We start from the raw sequence: 20,137 nt of genomic DNA on the forward strand, positions 1-20,137 counted from the left end.
CTCTACTAATTGTACTGAAGAAGTTATAAACTTTTATTTAGAAAATAAACAAATACCCATTGGCACTAAATCTGATTCTTGTGGTAAAATATGAGTATTATTTGGAGAATAAAAAGCTGGCTAATTTACAGGTTTCTGTTTAAGAATTCTGTTTTTATTCTGAAGAAAAATGGTTTTGTTTGTAGAAAACAATTGAAAATCAGAAATTGTCTGATATGTACTCAGAGCATTTCAGTGAAAAATTAATGAATAAATGTGAGTGCTGCTTTATAGTTGGGGGAAAAAAATTGACCAATTAAATATTGTTTGCATAGCCATAAAGACACATATACATGTGTGCAATTGTGTGTCATTCTTTTAAGCAGTCAACATTTATTCTGAGTTAGGGTTCTTTTCAGTATTTATCAGTATTACCTCTAGGATAAACTCTCAGATTCTGGAGGTGTGCATTAAAATTAATGACCATGTTTTGTCTTCCATAACAAACACAGTTTAATTAAACATTAAATGCAGTTTAATTTCCTGCATATTGCTTTGCTGCAGGTTAATCCAGCCTGTGATGTCTCAGGTAAGATCCAGTGCCTTCCCCAAGTTCCTCACATGGGTCAGTCTGGAAATCACCAAGTGGATTTGGCCACTTCAGGAGACAAGATAAGAGCCAGGGATGTTTTCTGGGCATGTCCATGTTTCTTTGCAGAAATTTCGTTTGGGTAAAATTTCATTTCCATGGGGAATCTTTGAGACTACTTCTGCCTACATGCAAACCTACAGTGCATGTACCACCCAGGTATTTTGTGAGTACAAGGCAAGTCTGATGGACCTGAAACTCAAAGCTCAAAGTGCCTGTGCCTGTACCATGTGGGCTGCAAGCACAATATTTCTGCTTGGGGTTTTGCAGACAGAAAAATGGCAACCCTTATCCTATAAGTTAAAAAATATTCTTACTCATAAATTAAAGGATCTCCAATTTTATGCATGTATTGTAAAATAAATAGATACATCAATTTGGACTGCTTAGGTGGCCCTGAAACTTTATGGCAGATGCTGCATGTTAGAATGGCATGTTACTTGTGATAGGACAGTGCGCCTTCCTTCTTAGCTGCAAGCCAAGTTGAATTCCATGGCAGAGTTTTAATTTCTGCTTGTAGTTGTGAAGAGTTTGTTACACAGATATCAGCAAGGCAGGAGAACTGTATGTCCTTACCTATCTCTCATTTGTCAGGAGTCGATAGGAAACATCTGCAAGGCTTGTTCAATCTGTTAACTGTGTGTGTTCATCCAAGCTTAGCTGACAAGTAAAATGTACCAAATAATATTAGACTATGAGTATGACCTTTGCTAACAAGGCAGTTACATCATACACAGTGTGCACTCCAGTGAAAGGGTGTTTTGAAATGGCTCTGTACTATTTAGTCCAGTATAGATAAAGGATAAGCCACATGTTTTCTTGAAAGCAGTCTTACAGTTCATAAAGTAATTTGAGGAATAGGTAATATGGGGAGAATTTTTTGATGGGCACTAATGTTATTTTTAAATGCAGTCTACCTTTTGATTTGTGGAAGGAGAAGTGGGGAAACATGGATACTTTTGTGACCTAGAAGTTGTTGATACTTCTAAAGCACCATGTTTGTGGGTTTGGTGTTGTTTATTAGGAATCTCTAGCATTATAATATACCATTATCTGTAAAAATAAACCTTTAGAAATAACAGTGGTTTTACAGTTTATCCTTTTAAGTACTCTAGTGCAGAGGGTGAAACTTGTAAAAATGATAACCTATGAAAGGTGACATATCATATACATGCTTTTTAAAAACATGGTGTTAATCTTTAGACCTTTATCAAAATTGTGTTCAGACCTCAGCACAGTATTGGCAGTGTCATGGAAGGGAACCCTTCAATGAAGTGGGAGGAAAGGGGTTGTGATATCTTCAGGATGAAAAGAGAGATGCAGAAGGGAAATAAACTGGTAAAACAGACTTGTCTGTGAGGAGTGGTTCTGAAATTTTGAGGTTTAAATTAATAGCTAGTACAAGAAAATTCTGTAAGAAGAAAGGAGTTTGATATACTTCTATTGAAATATTTGTTTAACTATCTTGTTTCAAATGACAGTGTATTTGGATACGCAAAAAAATATGCTTGTTGTGAGAGAAAAAATATTAACCTGACAACAATTGTAGCCCTTGATAGCTTGCTAAAAGATCTTGGTTAAATCTCTTATTAGATTTAGAAAAGATATTTGTTTCCTTTACCAAAATGATAGGTTTAGTGTCTTACAAGGAAATATTTGATAGAAATGCTTTGTATCGTATTATCCATTTGTGGATTAAACATGGCAAGCTGCTGGAAAACACTGTGGTAGTCCAGAGTTCACAACCTTAATCTGATTAGGCTGTTTCTGATGATTAACTTGGACTCCTTTATTTATTTATTTTAAATCTGGGAGATCTTAACTTCTCAGGAGTCTGTGCATCTCCGCTGAAATCAACCTAATCCTGCTAAAAGAACTCTGAATTACAAAATCTAAACCAACTGTGGAGTTCACTGCTTAATGTGGCTCAATGGGAAATAATCTTTCATTGGTTGGGAATGTAGAGGACTGGATACTGAACAGAAAAACCTGATAGTCAGGAGTAGTGTCACTGTATTTCATCAGTGTATTTCTTCAGTGATGTTTTTGGAATAATATGGATCTGATAAAAAGGACCACGTGACACAGGCTGTGCAATACCAATATTCAGATGTTGCTGACCCTGTCAGTGGGAATTGGCAGTGATAAATTTCTACATATTTTGTCATTATTACTCAGTCTTTTTTTTCAATCAGTTCATGTTTTCTGAGCAGGCTACTTCTCATGAGCAGAATGCTTCACTTTGTACATGATTGTTTAATGTTTCAGGTAACTTTTTCACAAATGCATTTTTTTACTGCAGTTTAAAGATTAAATTTTTTATGTGAGAATTAGGATCCATTAGCTCAAATCTGAACTAATACTTTTAAGATCAACCAAACACAGATCACTAAATGAGTTGCTTTCTTATCCTGTCATTGCAGGCAATACATACATTTATCCTAATGGGTTATTTTTTATTGTGAACACCAGTATCTCCAGCAGATCCATTTCCCATTTTTATGTGTTAATGAAAATGTATTCTGTGTTAAGTTTGGGTTGTTTGTTTTGATGTAAAAAGACGTTTGATCATTATTAAACATTTATTGAGCATTTCTCATAACCATTTGAGTTGGAAAATGATGATCAGACTAGATTAGCAAGTTGAAATTTGGTAGATAAACACATGGTACTCATTAATTTAAGTCTTTAACTTTCAGTAAATATGATAATGTTGATTACATTCCAGATTCAGCCAAGATATTTATGCTGTAAGAATTCAATTTCTCGTGTTTTCTTTTATGTCTAAACTCATCAGGGAGATAAATTTACCCGGTGGTTTGGTCAACTGATTAATTTGCTATCCATGTGCACCCACATTTGAATGTTATCCAGAAAAAGTAATGAATTCTTAACTCACTTTTTAACATTTTGTGTCCCATGCACTTTCACTGAAATATTCACTTGTCTGTTACTTTCCTTCTACTTAAATGGATAAAGGAGGATTTTTAATTCCAAACTCATCTAATACAGTTTGTTATCTGAATTACTTTTGAACTGTAATACAGCTTAAGATGATTTAAAGCCAAGTTATTGAAGTAGTTCAGCTTCCAAACATCTGTGGTTGCAAAATGGACTGTCTCAAGCTGCTAATAAGACCCTTTTTTCAGTGTTTCTCCCCGTGTAATAGTCACCTTAGTGCTCTTCTTTGAACTGTAAAGCAGAAATCACCAGATTACGTTGCTAAATACAGGAAGTTTGCATCTAAACTCATTTGTGCCACTGTGCGTCAGTGCAGCTCCCATCCAGTTTTAGAGGAATGCATGTAGATTGTTAGATGAAATGCAGATTTTAGAAGAATGTGTGCTCCCAGCCCAGAATACAAAAACAACAGAAAAGTATTTCTAACTTTCAAAGTCAATAAAGTGGTGAGTATTGCAGCTCCAGCAGTTTGCTCAGATTTCAATTTGAAATATTATTTAAGAGGATAATATTGAGGATGACCTTAATTGTGTAATTTCTAAGTTTTTAGTCTTAATGAGCTCATTTTTCCAATAATAAATTACTAAACTCTACATAAGAAAGCATTCACATTTCAGCCCTGGTGTCTGGTTAGTGTAGCCTCAATTTGTGTTTTCTCTTTTCTTTGACATATAAAAATTCCTCTTGTTCCCCACTAAAGTAGGGAAGAGTTTATTTGTTCATTTGTTTGTTTTGCTAAGGTACTAGTGTTACAACGTTTTGTACACTTACCAACTTCCTCCACACTTTATTTAAGCAAGAAACTTAGGTAAATTGTTATTTAAAGAACAAAAGACCTTTGTACTTTACAAGGTTTTACAAGACTCCTGGCACTTGACTTGACAGAAGAAGTTTCACAAGATCTAGAGGGAAATTGTGCTTCATTCTCTGCAGTTTTAGGTGTCAAACAAGGTTTCACAGGAAGTCACACAGATAGATGTGTTGTTGAGACATGACTTTTCAAATGTATAATTTCAGGAAGAGGAAAATGCCTGGGCTACTGAACTGACCTTGAAGATCAATTGAAATGAAAGTGTTTAAGAATAATAAATGCTTTAGGAATTAAAGGAAAAGCAACTTCCAAAAAGTCTTAATGATGCAGGGGAAGATAAAAATAAAAATAGTTCTGTGTTCTTCTGACAGAGGTAGCACACTGGCCATTGTGGTGTCAAAGGTAGTACTACCTGGAAATGGTTCTGGTGAGCCCTGGAATTCTTGGTCCAAGTTTTTATGTGTGCTGATCTTTAAATTTATTTAAATTAACCGAGTGGTGCAGTTGTACCACTAGGCAACAGTATCTGTCATATAAAGCTTGGTGTAGCAATAACTTAACTGCTTTGGTTTGGTTGATTTTGGTTTTTAAGTTTCTTTAATATTCCATTAACTGCAGAAGAAAAATTGAAACTAAATCTCTTTCCTCTTAGTTCACTGATGGCAATTTTTTTTCTTCCTCCAACTGTTCAGCCATTTCCAGTAACAAGTTGACTGGGGGTTTTTTTGGTTTGTTTTTTTTTTTTTAATGATGCTCGATCTGTCATGTTCATTGCCTAAAATGGGAATGGATCAGCTGATATAGATCAGCTGAAGCCACTGCAAAAATAATTGTTTCCCCTTTCAAGTGCTCCAGCTGGGATGTCACCCCGGGACCAGGTTCTGCTGTTCTCTGAGAAGCACCTATAGGATGCAGAACCAGAGCTGCTTCATTTCTATCTTTGTTTCTGGCAGCAGCTTCAACACATGTGATTCAAGGTCAATTGTTGTAAGAATTGTATGTAGGAATAGGAGTAAGAGTTTAATTTTTATTTATTCTAACTGTGATTAGGTCTCCAGTCTTGATGAAAACTTAGCTGGAAGTCTATTAATAATGAGTTTGGGAATTGTCAGGGCTGAAATGAGGAATAGGCCCTCTATTGATGATTTTAGTATCAAAGTTCATGGTAATGTTTTTAGTTGAGACTGCAGATTTGAGTCCCTTGTAATTTGTTAAGGGTACAGTATAAAAATATAAGTAGATTTTATATGTGGAAGGAATCCCTGTGTTTTTTCTAGGAGGTAAAAATTTGCATAGTTTAAAACTCTTCTACTCTCAGTATTTTGATGAAGCCAAAAAATATACATGTGTTCATAAAAACCACAAATACCACCTCTTGAGAGCCAGGTGCTCAGTAAGTGACCGTGTGTCAAAATCTGTACTCTAGCAGTATATGCAGAGCTGTGCTTTTACAAAGAGGATCTCACTCTGTAGATACAGTGATTTGGGGTGGGGATGCGGGTTGTGCTTTTGGTTTGGTTTTTTGTTGTTGCTTCTTGGTTAGTTGTTTTTGTTTGTTTATTTAATCCTGGACAATGCACTTTTGTTCCAGAATTATACAGACTACTGTAGGTTGTCATGAAACCCATATTTTATTTGATCTGCTTCAGAGGAATTAGTGCAGACATTTCTCAGGTCTTTTTACCATTATTGGTAATAGAGATCCTATCCCTAACAGTCACTTGAGCATGAAGTGCTTCTGGATGTTCATAAAGGTCTTTAACCTGGTCTTTGACTGTATACAGAGAGTTCTTTTACTACAGAACAAGAACTGACTGTTTAATTTTGTTTTGATGTTTGGTACTTCCAGTTTATTTTCAGTGAAATGTAATAGCAGAAAATCAGACATAAGCTTTGAAGAGAACAGTGTCTTCACGAGGTTAATATATGTCACCAACCTGTCTCTGGTGTGTGCCTACAGTCACATTTTACCTCCATGTTAATAACACATTCAGTGTTATTGTAACAAACAATGTGCTGATAAAATGGTAGCATTTAAACTACACAACTTCTTTTCTTAGAGCAGTTATATTATTATGAGTCATCTTTAATAACAGTTGACATGAACCTTGTCACTTTGCAAATTGCTGAACCTTAGAACTCCTGTACACCTAAAAGCACTGAAATGAATATTTAGAATTCCTCCAGATTGACAGTGATGCCAAACGTTTTCTAGGGGAGCTTATTTAGATGGTTTCTTGTGATATGAGTTGTGTGTAAATAATGATTTGCATGGTCTTCTTTTGTCTCTGAACTTTCTTAATTTTAAAAACCTACTGGCATGATTTTCTTCAGCAATTATATTTGTCATTCAGCATCATGTTCACAAATCCTCCATTGCTGACTTGCTCTCTTGTGCAGATCAGCACTGGCTTACTTCACAACTGCATTTTTCTGCTTCTTGTGCATATAAACCAAAGCAGAATTGAGAAAGCTGTGCTTGAGAAAGCTGCCCATGAATGAAAAGGCAGACATGCAGTTTGCTTCACAGAATGGAGGAGAAATATGGGCACTGTGTCAGGGCGTTGTCATTCTGCACAAGACCGCAATGTGACACGCAGCGAGTGTGTGTATGTGTGGCATATTTCTTCCTGGCCTTTTACATGATCGTGTCATGGGGCAAAATGCAGCAGCCAATAACCAAATTCTGCTGGCAGAGTCTCCTTCCAGCTTTGAGTGTTTTCAGGTATTCACAAATGTTGCAAACCAGGATATGAAATGCGGGATGAGAGTTAACATCCCTACTCAATTGAAGCAAGTTTTTGGAAAAAATGAAATCACTAACAGATGTGAAGGGCAGGCGCCCATTTCATAACCTCAGTGCGGATGCACTTGATATGGGGAATATAAAAAAGGACATCCACTGAACCAAACATAATGCAATTCAGCCATAGGTTAAAGAAAGGTCATTTTCTTGCCTTGTTGGCTGGAAAGACAGCAGAGCTCTAACATATAATTGTGTTCTGTGACAGTAAAAGGAGCCTTTTGGTGCTTTGGGAAAGAAAAGTGACATTTTTCTTGCTCATGAGAGAAACACAGCTTCACATTAAACGTACACTACAGTGCTCCCAATGTAAATAAAATTAACACGGGTGGAATTGTTATCCACACAACATCCCTGAGGAAAAATGATTCACCAAGACAGCAGCACAGCCTAACAATAAGGCAAGGATAATGATTCTGATTTTTTTTAAATGTGGCTAGTGTAGATGTGTGTGTGTGTGTGTGTGTACACACGTATAAAAGTAATGGACAAGAGCCACATATTTCAGTTTTGTCCTTCTCTCTCTTTCTCCTTGCTATGATTTCTCAGCTGAAGAAAGAGAACTGAGCTAAATGGAGTCATTGTACAAGTGCTAGGGAGAATGTGTTCTTGCCAAGTACTTTAGCAGGATGATCATAGTGATGGTAATATATTAGATATATTATATGATGGCTTAAGTAGCTGAGAATTTTGAACACTTATTCCAAAAACTGAAGTGTGGCATGGTTTCCTTTTTCCCATTTTATGTACCCATGGCATGGTTATAGTCATCCTGGTCTCCCTTGGAAGTCATTGGGGATACAGAGGCTATTGATTTCTTTCCAAAGGTTCATCTTCCTTCCAACACTCAAACAGAAGAGTAGGACTTGATTTTTAGACATCTCTGTTTAATTTTGTGTTTAGTAGGAAAAATCAGTTGCAGCAAAGTCCCATCTACTTTTGAATTGAAATTGGTTATTGCAGAATACCAGTTTCCAAAAAATGTGTCTGCACCAATCCCTCTTGTAGTATTCTTGAAAAGGATATTGTGGATAGTGCAACCTGAGTTAGGAGAAAGGACAGCGTCTGTTCCAGAAGCACTTACACTGAAAGAAGACATGGAGAAACAGCTCTAGCAACGGGGGGGAAAAAAGGATATAAGTTAAGATTTCAGAGGCTGATATTAAGAATAGGTAAGAAGATTTCAATTTCAATTTACCATGTTAGAATTGTTTAAATGTAAAATGAGTACCTCCCTGTTAATGTATTTCTGCAGAAGACATGCTGTATTTTATGGAAAAATAGCTTACAAAGATATAATCAAGAGGCTACTTATCATGAGAGTGCAAAAACTGTCCATGATGTTAATAGGCAGAATATGTAAAAATTTGAATAGTGCTTAAATGATAGAAATTATTTCCTGTTCTGAAGCCCAAATAAAAGAAGGCCTGGGCATAAAAGGAAATAACCTTCCACTTACACACTAGAGGCATGATTGTATGTTTTTAATCTGTTACATTTCCATACGTAGGTGAGCCTTCAGGCACAGAGCTAGGGAATATTCCTACACCTCAGTGCCAGCACTACTGCATTGTCTTTGTAAAGTACTGAAGAAAATTGTGTAATCAATTTGCAAAAGCTGTAAGGTTGTGGATGGACAACTTAAAATAATCTCTGCCACAGACTGCCACAAAGGCTCCCACAGACTGGTAAAAATGGATAGATGCATAATATACTTCCAGTTTGCACTACAGAAGACTCTTGGTACTTGCAGGAGAAATTTCTAGCAAACATTCATTACAAAGGATTCTCTATTGAAATGAGAACAAAGGTTCCACTAGAAAGATCTCTGAGGATTCAGATGTACCTTTTCATAGGTGACATGCTGATACAAGCCAGTTCTCGAGGGGTTGCATCAAGGCATAAATCAGCGGTAATTTCAACCCTGCAAGATCATAGCACTATCATGAACAGAAAGAAAATCAATCTGACACCAGCTCAAATAATAGCGATTCTGGGAGTCACAGTATATAGTACAAGTCCACTGGGAGGGTCTGCTTGTCAGAACAATGGCACTTGAAGACACTGAATACTTTGACAGACATCAAAGCAAGAAGAAAAGGAACAGAAAGATCACTTCTCAGGTTGCTATTTGCGTGACTGACACCATCATGCCTGAGTGGGACTTCAAATGAGGGTGAGGCAGATGTTGGTCCTATGGTCAGGCAGTAGTCAGGTCTTGCAAAAAGTACTTCAAATGCCTGAAAAGCTTTTTAAGTTTTAACTTAGTAGGTGATGTCAGAACTGCATAATAATTGATGGTATTTCTTCCCAGAGTTAGAAGAGCAAAAGTTAAGAAAGCTATCTAGGAAAAGACTGAAAAGTTCACTTTCAGTGTGCAGTAAATAATGATGGCTTCATAAAAGTTCTTATCTCTACTGTTTGTCTGAGGAGTAGACAATACTAAAGAGGTGCTGATAATATTTAAGAGAATATGTCCCATTAGCAATCTTCAACTGGAGTTGAGGAGCTGGTATCAGCATTTTGTTTCAGAGATTTTTATTAGGTGGGTTTTTTGATTTTGCAAGTGGAAATGAAAATTACTAAGGCCTCCTGAGATCTACCACAACAGCTTGTTGCTTCCAAGGTGGGGGGGGGGAAACCTACCATGAAAATTGTGACCTTGTTCACGGTGATGTCAACCGATGAAATCTTTTGTCTCATCAAATGTGATGATACTTGCACTTCTTCATAGTCCATAAATACTCTCATGGATGCCTAGTTTGTGGAAAGAGGACTTCTTTATTCCAATTAGGGAAAATAAACTTGTTGACAAAATTGTTAGCTGAATATTTTTAAACATCATTGCCAAGGCAGCCTAGTATCAGTGGCAATCTAATACCTGAACAGTGGTTTAGATGTTCCACAGTATTGATGTGTTGTAAATTGTTCTCATGTGCTAAGCTTACTGTGATGCAAAATTTAAATTAGAGGCTCGAAAAATTAATAGTATCTACACAGAGCATGTTCTTTTCAATTTTTGTAATCTCTGAGCAGCTAAACCTGATTTTAAAAATTACTTTTTTGCTAATTAAGCCTTACTGTGTCTTCTTAATTAAGCACACAGTTGGAAGAGAGACATAGCAATGATTATCTCAATTTGATGGCTATACAATTTGCATTATCAAAAAATAACCGAAGCATGATTCAATTTTCTTGTCACATATAAATGAATATACTACTTGCTCCATGCCAACGTATTTTAAAACAGTGAACCCTCCAAAGCTTATTCCTAGATGAAATTAAGATGCCGTTTTTCCTACTTGCATAAACACAAGTACGTGTACGCCTCACTGTTGTATTATATTGTTGGATAATAGCACTTAGTGTAGATATATATATATAAAAACATTGTGATATTACTTGCCTCTTTAGTTCAGAAGAAAACCAAAATTCAACTGTATTTTCATAGAACTCAGTTACTAAGTGGAGTATTCTAATTTTAGGTCTTTACAATGCAAAATATGCTCTTGCCAACAGAACGCTAATAATAAGGCTGGAGAACAATCTGAGGTTCCATTGAGAAGCATTTTAACACTTCATCTGGATGTATTTAGTATAAAGGAGTGCCTGGGGTATATTGGAAATACCCTATACAGTGAGAGGAAGCTTAGTTGTCCCAAGGATTCTTGAATCTGAGGGGGAACATTTCCTTTTCTTCAATTCTATTGTCTTTTTACAATGTCTTTTACTAAGAAAATACAGCTTTGACTATGCATCCTTCTTGGAGTAAAAAACTACTTCTGAGAGATCCATATTGGAATATTGATCCTGTAGTCTCAACCTACACTCTCATATAGGCAAAGCTTCCTTTACCTCTTTCCCTATATTGTCCCTGCCATACAGTTGGGAATTAAGCTGCAAAGGCATTAGATGACTTGCCCATGTTATGGACCAAATGTCCATAGATATCAAGCACTTGACTAGTTTTACTTAAGCCCAGACTTCATGTTGTTCATGATTTTCTAGTTGCAGTGTTTCACAATGTTTCCGTTTTCTGAGAGGACAAAATGTTCACACCAGGAGTTATTCTGCAATATAATCAGAGCAGTGTTTCCTAAAGTACAGCCCTTGAGGAAGACTTGGTGTTCAGGAGATATTCTGAACCTGTCCAGAACGTATCACTCCAAATTGGGGATGTGCTTTGTCCCACAGGAGTAGAGCTTGATCTTTTGTGCTTGAATCTCACTAATATCAAATGGTGAGTTTCCAAAAGAAAACATTAGGGACTTGTATGATTTTTACAGTCAGTGGCAATTCTCCAAGTAAAGTGAAGGGCACATGTTGGCCAAGAATTCTGTATCACAGTTGAGTAGCTGACATAACGTATGTTTTTCAGATCACTTTCAGTCTTGCCATATGCCACAAAATCCTGCAACAACCTGACTTTCTTTACAATTTTACTCTGCAGTGTTTTGTCTCTGAAACTTTGGATAAAATGGGCGACACTTCGAATTACTCTATTAACTAGAATTAAATTAGACTTTGACTAATTTTAAATGAAAATCATTAAATGTGAAAATGAACCTTATTCCACTTGCATCTATCACCATGACATATAAATGTATGAGCCAGTGTAATCCATCCATAAGTTAAAAGAGCACATCCTCTAGGGAGTGTGTTAAACCCATAGCATGTCCCTGAAAACTCTGTTCTGCATTTTTTGCATTTACATGTCTGATTTAGAATGATATGTAAAAAAACATATAGTAAGATTGTCATCTTTTATATGTGCATCTCTTCTTTTTCAGAGGCACTACGTAGCCCACCTGCAAGAATAACACAGTGTCTCATCATTTCACAATCTCACTCACTCCCAGAGAAATACTGTTTACCTAGTGATCCATACATCCTTGTGTCATCTTCAAACACCTTTTGATGTGTTAATATTTTATGATCCCCAGAAAATGTTCATGTGACTTTTGTTTATTTGTTTGTTTTTTTTAAATTCTCTCTCTTCAGTCCATCTTCTAGGGATTGTGTTCTTGATTTTTGGATTGAGATTTTTTCCTTCCAGTGGAAAGTATTATCTACTTCCATCCTCCTTCCATATTTCTTCATAGTGCTTTCTAATTCCATGCATCACATAAAAACATAATTTGGTCCTGCTCTACTGCTGCTCAACTCTGTGTATAACTGTTCTGAAAAAATAGAACTTTAAGGGACTTCCTTTGTTTATAATCTCTAGACAAATATTTGAGGGATATATTTTCTGAAGGTATGTACAAGGTCAGAATATTTTTACTTCTTTTTCTTGGTATTGCATTTCTTAAAGGTTTAAATCAAGAGTGTTTGTTCTGGTTTGCCTTTCATATTTTACAGTTTTGTATTTCAGAAAGACCTGCAGAATAAAGGTGCTGTTCTTTTTGCCTTCAGCAGTCCAGAGCTGATATACCTGCTTAGTAGTTCATTTTCAGAAACTAGTGGTCTGAAAAGGCAATAAGCAAATGGTAGCTTTCAGATAAGGGTATGTGTTGAAAGAAAAGAAATATAGGAGAGAACAAGGACAGTTCCTTGGTTATATTTTAGCATTATAACTGCAATTACGTTTTAATTCTAAATGGTCTGGAATATCTGAATATTAAACATAATGATTAGTTGAGGCCAACAGAGGTTACAATTCTTCATGTTTTTGCTCTTCTACACTTCTGGAAGACCCTGTTCTGCTACATGATACTCATTAGCAACCGTAACCTGACCTCTCTAAATAATTCTGGACTTACTGGTAACCAACTGGGTATGCCACTGGTGATTTGACGGGGCTGATGGTGGGTAATCAGTATGGAAATTTGTTCATTAAATGGGCACCCTATCAGAGCAGCCTATTAAGAATTTATAAAAAGCATTATTAAAGTAATGTGATCTCTGTGGCATCGCTGGGTTTGAGTGCAAAGCCTCTATGCAGCATAAATGCATATAGTGGGTTTTGTTATAAAATACCTCTGGCTGAGCACATGCACTGCAAACAGCCCCATCCCAGGCTCCCTCATAAGCCAGTTACCCCCATGTTCCTGTGCTCCTGAGCAAGTGGGCTTCTGATCTGAGCAGCACAGGAGAGTTACGTGGCCAGTGGGAAAGAATCTTGATGAAAGTGATATCTGAAAATAGTTTCTAATAACACATACACTGTGCATTTAGAAAGTTGCATAAATCATACTTTAAAATCCATATAGATCTATATTAGCTCCATTACTTCAAGTGGTATTTTCCCGTCCAATAGAGCTTTTTGACTTTTTTGCATTTGCAAAAGTGGTTCATTGGGAATTTAAATGATCAGTTGTGTATTCTTCTACAAAATCAGCTGTAAACTGCATACAATATCTGTTTTAAAGTATGGTTCAGAATTACCTGCTATTCAGTGCCTAAATATGTATTTCATATATTTATATGTTTATAGTTACCTATAATATTTTTGTTACATATTTTGTGAAACCTTTCAATGACAGAACAGTGATGGAAAGGGCAACGAAGTGCTACTTGTGAGGAGGAGAGCATTAAGACACTTACAGAAAGGTCACTTACAGGAACTGTAAGCTTTTATGAGACTTTATCATTTTGCTGACAAGGTCAACTTGATATTGATCGTCCGCGTGTTTTGTTTAGTTACTTGAAAGACAGTTATTTGAAGAAACCTATGTAAACATCAAGGCAATATTCTTTATACTCCTACCCTATTTCAGCATTTTGACTTGCTTACTTGTGTTTCTCCAAACAAAATATGAAATAAGGGGCAAGTATTTGATTGCCAGTGTTTAAATTCAGGTTATCATAATGTAACATCATTTGTTAAATTAAACTGATTCTTTCACTGTAGAAAAGCTTGAAGATTTGATCTGGTTTTTTAATCATGTATTTCTGATGCATAAAAGCTTTTTTTTGATGAAAAATTTGATGAAGTATTTTTCCAGTTCTTGCAAACGATTTATCACCTGCTTTCATGTCAGGCCAGATAGCTGTGGGTTTATGACACATTCATGCCCTAAGCAAAGGCAAAGGAAGCACAAGCTTAGTCCCTGTGTGAAAGGAAGCCAAAGTTTACTGTGATCTTTGGCACTCTGGTGCTGTATCTCTTGCCCTTACGTGAGCCTTTAGCACTGCTGAGTTTTAGATGGCTTTGGTACAATTGGGGTGGGGAGGGAAGAGTTGGCCAGGGGAGCTGAAGATTTTCTTCCTTCAGGTGGTGAATGAGTAGGTGACTTGGGATGTGTCTGCATTACATCTGTATCCACATCCTTCCACTATAAAGGATATAAAACTTCGTGCTGAGTCTTTCTGGTCGTGTGACTGGAGATGACTCCAGCCTGGTGCTGTAGTGACTTGGTGTTCAGCAAGTTGGGAAAAGTTGAGCTGTGGCTTCACACACAAAGGCCTTTGCATCCCTACAGCTGGAAATGTGGGTACATATGGCATTGGCAGAAGTAGCATCCCCAAGCAGGGGCAATGTGGTGTTAACCTGTGATATTCAGAAGTTGGTCATATTTTTTAATCATTCTTGCCCTTATATAAAAAGGAATAATAAAATCACAGCTTTTAAGGGGATATTTCATGGAGCTTTTACATGGATTTAGAATTGAAAGAATGCACATCCTTTACATGAGAAGGTAGCACATATGAAAGTACCGCAGTGAAAGAGAAGACCTAAAATATGTAATGAATCTAACATTAATTGCTTACATTAAATGATTTGGTCTGTCTGGTGCCTTGGTTAACATAATTAAAGATATTCCTGTTACAAACAGTTCTCACAAAGTAAAGACTTTGGTTATTAAACCTTGTTTTTAAAGAATAAAAATAAATCTTCCTGAAGTAGTTGGTTTGCTGCAGCTTAAGTTTAACAGGTCTCTGTGCATCCTAGTAATTTTTTTATTACTTGTTCAAAAAAATAAAAAAAATCACTTGAAACTTCCCACAAAACAGATGCACAGCATCTTGTAGGAGGAACTTGTGTGTTTTGGTTTTGTGGGTTTTTTGTTTATTTGTTTTTTTCCAGTAATGAGCTAAATTTGTCAGATTCATCGTTTTGTGCTTTCGAAAGCAGGATGCACCACGTGCGTCCGAGGCTGCTTGCACTTGCTGCCTTCGTGGCAAGATTTATTTCTTCTCTGCTGCATCTTCTTAATAGAGGCCTTTAATTTCTCCTTGTTTTCTTCTGGCTTCTGTAGCTTCATCTCCATTTATTCTGTCAGAAATAATGCATTTGGAAGGCTTTTTCCTGTCAGTAACCATTTCTACAGAGTCGTCAATTCATTTTTTAAGCCAACTCTGTGCTTGTAAGTCAGAGCACCTTTGTGCTCTTCTGTCGCTAGTAAAGCAACTCACCACAATAAGTACTGAACCTAGGCAATAATAGGCAATGTTGGCAAATAACAGTAAATTATTTATGTAAGTAGCTTTGGAGAAGCAAATATTGCTTAGTAGTAACTTGTCTGCAGGAGCATCTTAACACCGACTTGATACAGTGTGATCAATCCAGAACCCAAATCCCTGTGTTCAGTGCTGCAGCCCATGACACCCTTGTCAGCTGGCCTTGGTCTCTGGCAGCTTCTTGGTTCTTCTTTCTTGTTTTCTCTCTCTCAAAGAGTTTTTTATTGACTTACGTGCTTTCAAGCCCATTTTGCTACGTAGGAGACATGAACTGCGTTTTTTGGTTGTTGTTTTTTGGGTTTTTTTTAAAATGCTGTTGCTCTTTATCCTAAAGTTCTGTTTGCTTCTGAAGAGCTGTTCCATCTCAGGTTAAAGGGATGGATATAACTCTCTGAGTTTTAGTGTTTCAAGCAAATACTTGCCTTTAACCTCTTTCTTCAGATAATCTCCCAAAACATGGGGAAAGCAAGGCATGCACTCCATGGTATTACTCCTACTGCAGTGATCTGTCTCCCTTCCTCCCTCCAAGGGTTCTGAGAGCCTGGATTTTGTTTTTCTGTTACTGTGTTAGAAGTTTTATTCCCTTTCCACATCACGTGCAGTGTTTTCCCCTCCTCTCAGGAAGGTGATCCTTTCAAAAGTATTGGGAGGACACACAAACAGGAGATGAAGGTTTGCTATACTGGAACACAGTGACAACTACCATCACTTGTTTCTCAAACATTCAGACAGTTTCAGAAGTTAGTCATCTCTGTAACCCTCTAAGAACAAGTGCTTTTTATGTTTCTCTTATGTGTGTTTTCCCTTTTCCTGTGTTGCTTTCGGAGATTCCGATTGTATGCTCACAATGGGCAATGTGTGGGGTTAAAAGTCCTTGTTGCAGATGGGAAACAGGCTGATATCAAACTGAGTATTAAACTTACTTAGCTCAGCTGCTGACCTTAAAATCATTAAGAAGCTGTGAGCAATTGCTTTTTAATTAAGCAAAATCCCTTTGAACTTCTGTGTTTTTCTTGGCCTTCCAGCAGTAATGTTTACAGGCGCCTTTTTTTTTTTGTTACATTTGCTTTTCTAGGTTAATAATATCTGCTAATCTAAAAGCCAAACAGAGTTCCCTGTTTGTGAGCCGTGCTGCTGTAAAAAGTGTGCTCTGTTATTTCCCACCGAGTTTGTCTTAAAAATTAGTGATGGAAACAGCTTAGTGAGGGCAAAGATGCAGGACAAGTGCACCAGTTGCATGTGCAGCTGCAATGCACTTGATTTTAATGAATATGTTTGTACAAATACATGTGCAAAACTCAAACTGCAGTTTGGGAGGTTCCATTGAGGTTCTGTGAAGTCCCATGTTGGTAGGAGTTTAGGTGGGAGATGCAAAGGAAAAGAGGTGTTGTACTGCAGGGTACAAGCTTCTTCCTGTTGAAATGTCCACACAATCTAAAAGAAAGTGTCCATTTCTGAACCAGCTTATGCTTTTGTAGAGTGACAGTGTGGTATGTTTTATTTCTAACAAGTTTGGTGGTTTTCCAAAGTTTGAAGTCTCTTATTCTTGATTAAATGTAGCTTAATTTACAGCAGAATATTTCAAAAGGGTGAACTTTCTGCTTTCTAGGCTTCATATTTTAAAAGTCATAAAATACTATTTTCACTTAAGATAAATATGCATCCCTTTAGAGAAATAGTAACTGTTCCATCTTAGCTTTAATACCACATATAAGTTGTAGCATATCTTATGCATAAGGTACAGTTGTTGCTTCGTCTAATAGGACAGTACTTAAGATTTGGTTTTAATTTTTTTCCCTCAAGTAGCTTTTTTTTCTATTTTTAAAACAAAAAAACCCCAGTGAAATATGACATGTTCAGTTTCTTTCCTGAATTATAGTGATATTAATACAATTTAATTGGTTTATATAAACTAAAAATAAAATTTGGCCTTTCTATATCATGTCTGAAATGGATTATTGTTTTTGGTTTCTTTTTCCAGGACTGTTTCCTTAAGGCGTTCCAGTTGCTTGTTTTCATGACTTTGAGCCTATTTAATCAGAGATGGAGCAGATGGACTGCAAACCCTACCAGCCACTGTCAAAAGTTAAACATGAAGTGGATCTAACTTACACAAGTTCTTCAGATGAAAGTGAAGATGGGGGAAAGCAAAGGCAATCTTATGACTCAAGAGAAACTCTGAATGAATATAGCCAAGAGCTAAGACTTAATTATAACAGTCACAGCAGAAAAAGAAAAGCCATTGACCAGTCCACACAAGGTAAATCATTTATTTTATCTACTAATTATGGTTATTACTTAATGATTATTTACTATGAAACAGTATCATGTTGTCAGCAGATGAGCAAACATTTTGTTCTTAAAGGCTTGTGCTGTCAACCTGCTTTTCACCTATATTTAAATATACCATAATATAAAAAATTTAGGAAAAAAAATTTCTTTTAAGTAAAATTGATTTTTTTGGCAGGACAGGCTGAGTGGTATTCTGGAAATCATCCCAAGCTAGCTATAGACAAATATATCTTTAGTAGGAGCTACTCTTCTTACTAATGGTCACTGAGTATTTATTACCTTTGTATATGTTGGGTGCATTCTGGTATAAAAATCAATGTTGAGGCTGCAGATTATACCTGCTTCTGCTTACAAAGCCTGTGAATTCATTCAAATGCAACAATTCTCTTGACATTTCTAATCATATCAATAATCAAGTAATTTTAAAGGTGAAGAGAATTAGCGTATTGTAAGGAAAAACCTGACAGTTGAGTTTCTATTTTAGCCTTTTGCATGATAAGGACAAAGATTTGAGCACTTATGATAGTTGAACTAAGGTCAGGAAAAGCTACTCTTTGGTTAGAGATGAAAGCTAAAGACTAAAGAAATGGAAGGATTGAGGAGAATTTACTGCACCATTCCCTGATGGACTCATGTAAACCCACGTGCTGCATGTACAGACAAGTGGCTTGACTGCTGCTTTCAGCTCTGTCACAAATTCAGGCAGGATGGTGGGGCAGGAAGAATATTTTTAGGAATCAGAGTGTGTGTCAGAAGCAGTGGGAGTCCTGTCCCCTTAAAGGTAACAGCAGAGGGATTCCAGGGGCAATCCCTCCCTGCTCCTCAAGGAAGTGGTTGAATTGCATTACAGTGTGGCCAGTGCTTCTCAGCTAAAAATTTTAGTATTTATTTAAACAAACAAACAACTCATAAGCAAACAAACTAACCCAAAACCCCCCAAAAAAGCCACATCAAAAACCCACGTACACAAAGCAGCCCAGTCCCTCAGTGCTTACTCAGAAAAGCCTTCTCCAATTTTCTGAATATAAAAATAAATTTTTTACAAGAAAATGAAAAAAAAAATAAGCTTTTTGAAGATGGAAAATTTGTCTCCTCTGTGATGTGTAAATTAATGTAAAATTTAGAAGGGCTGTGCTACATAGCTATTACAGCTTTTTTGTATTTTGCTGCAGATATTCTGACTCAAGTTACTCTTTTAATACTTTCATAAACTGAAAGTACCTATAATTCATGGCTGACAGAGATAGCCTCAATCCATCTGTATATATTCCCTCCAAAGAGTTACAAAACTGCAATTTTTGGAAAGAAGAAGTCACGAACACAGATTTCAACAAAGTACTGTATAGAAAGCTTGACTTAGATATGTTTGGGTTTTGTGACTTTTATCTTGAACATGGTATGAGAGTTTGGTTAACTGAGATATATATGGATGTATTTTTGTACCTGGAGATGGTGTAAATATACTTGTAGATCTACTTAGAGCAACTCCCTCATTGCTTGTCACTGTGGCTGTGAAAGGATAACATCTGCAGGGACCAGGGCCTTGAAGAGCTCCCTGTTTGCGACACTTTGTTGTTATTGATATTCATGTCAGCTGTAGCATCACTAGCTTGGGCACATATAAAAGGGTTGCAATCACACTACTGTAGGCATAAGAAACCAGCCTCTGTGTCATGTTGAATTTATTCTTCCAGAACATTGCCTCTGAAAGCAATTGCATTAATAATTTTGGCCAAATTAGTGTACATTTCTGCAAGAAGTTGTCAGGCATGAACTTACCCCACTTATTCAGGACTGACCTGTAAGGAATCAGCTATGTGTTTGTGCAGACCAACAGGTATTTTGCACTCATGTTGTAAGATGAAAAAACAAACAGTAAGTATAGAATTGATCTGTTCATTGAACAATGATTTTTAGGTACTGTTCTTCAGGTCTAGTACTCATGTCACTCATGGAGAGTCCGGTGCAAGATAAATTGTGTGTCTGGAGTTACTTAAATCAGAAACTTGCAGTTACCAGACAATTCAAGATTTAAGAAATAACATCACAGTTTCAAGCCAAACAAAGTTTTACTGGCTAACAACTGAATGGGAGCAGATACAAAACTCTCCTGACAAAGTGTCATTGACTAGTAAAGAGTCAGTGCTAAATGCATAATGTGTACATCTAAAAATGCATTCTCTTAGTCACTGGAGCATTCAGAATCCTGCTTGTCTGAAGATATGTAAATCTGCAATAT

At 36.6% G+C, this 20,137-nt stretch overlaps 1 protein-coding gene across 6 annotated transcripts in view; it reads left to right on the plus strand.

Moving 5' to 3' along the window:
• The window catches only part of TENM1 (teneurin transmembrane protein 1), a 511,156-nt gene that overhangs the window by 259,356 nt on the left and 231,663 nt on the right, over positions 1 to 20,137 (plus strand). For all 6 annotated transcript variants that reach the window (XM_027687147.1, XM_027687148.1, XM_027687146.1 and 3 more), the window contains one exon: positions 17,588 to 17,866. In XM_027687147.1, the coding sequence (XP_027542948.1) occupies positions 17,650 to 17,866 (217 nt within the window). In that variant the 5' untranslated portion in view covers positions 17,588 to 17,649. The remainder of the gene's footprint in view (positions 1 to 17,587; positions 17,867 to 20,137) is intronic.

This window comes from Neopelma chrysocephalum, unplaced genomic scaffold, assembly GCF_003984885.1.
Source record: "Neopelma chrysocephalum unplaced genomic scaffold, ASM398488v2 Primary Assembly neopelma1_73b, whole genome shotgun sequence".
Taxonomy (NCBI): Eukaryota; Metazoa; Chordata; class Aves; order Passeriformes; family Pipridae; genus Neopelma; species Neopelma chrysocephalum.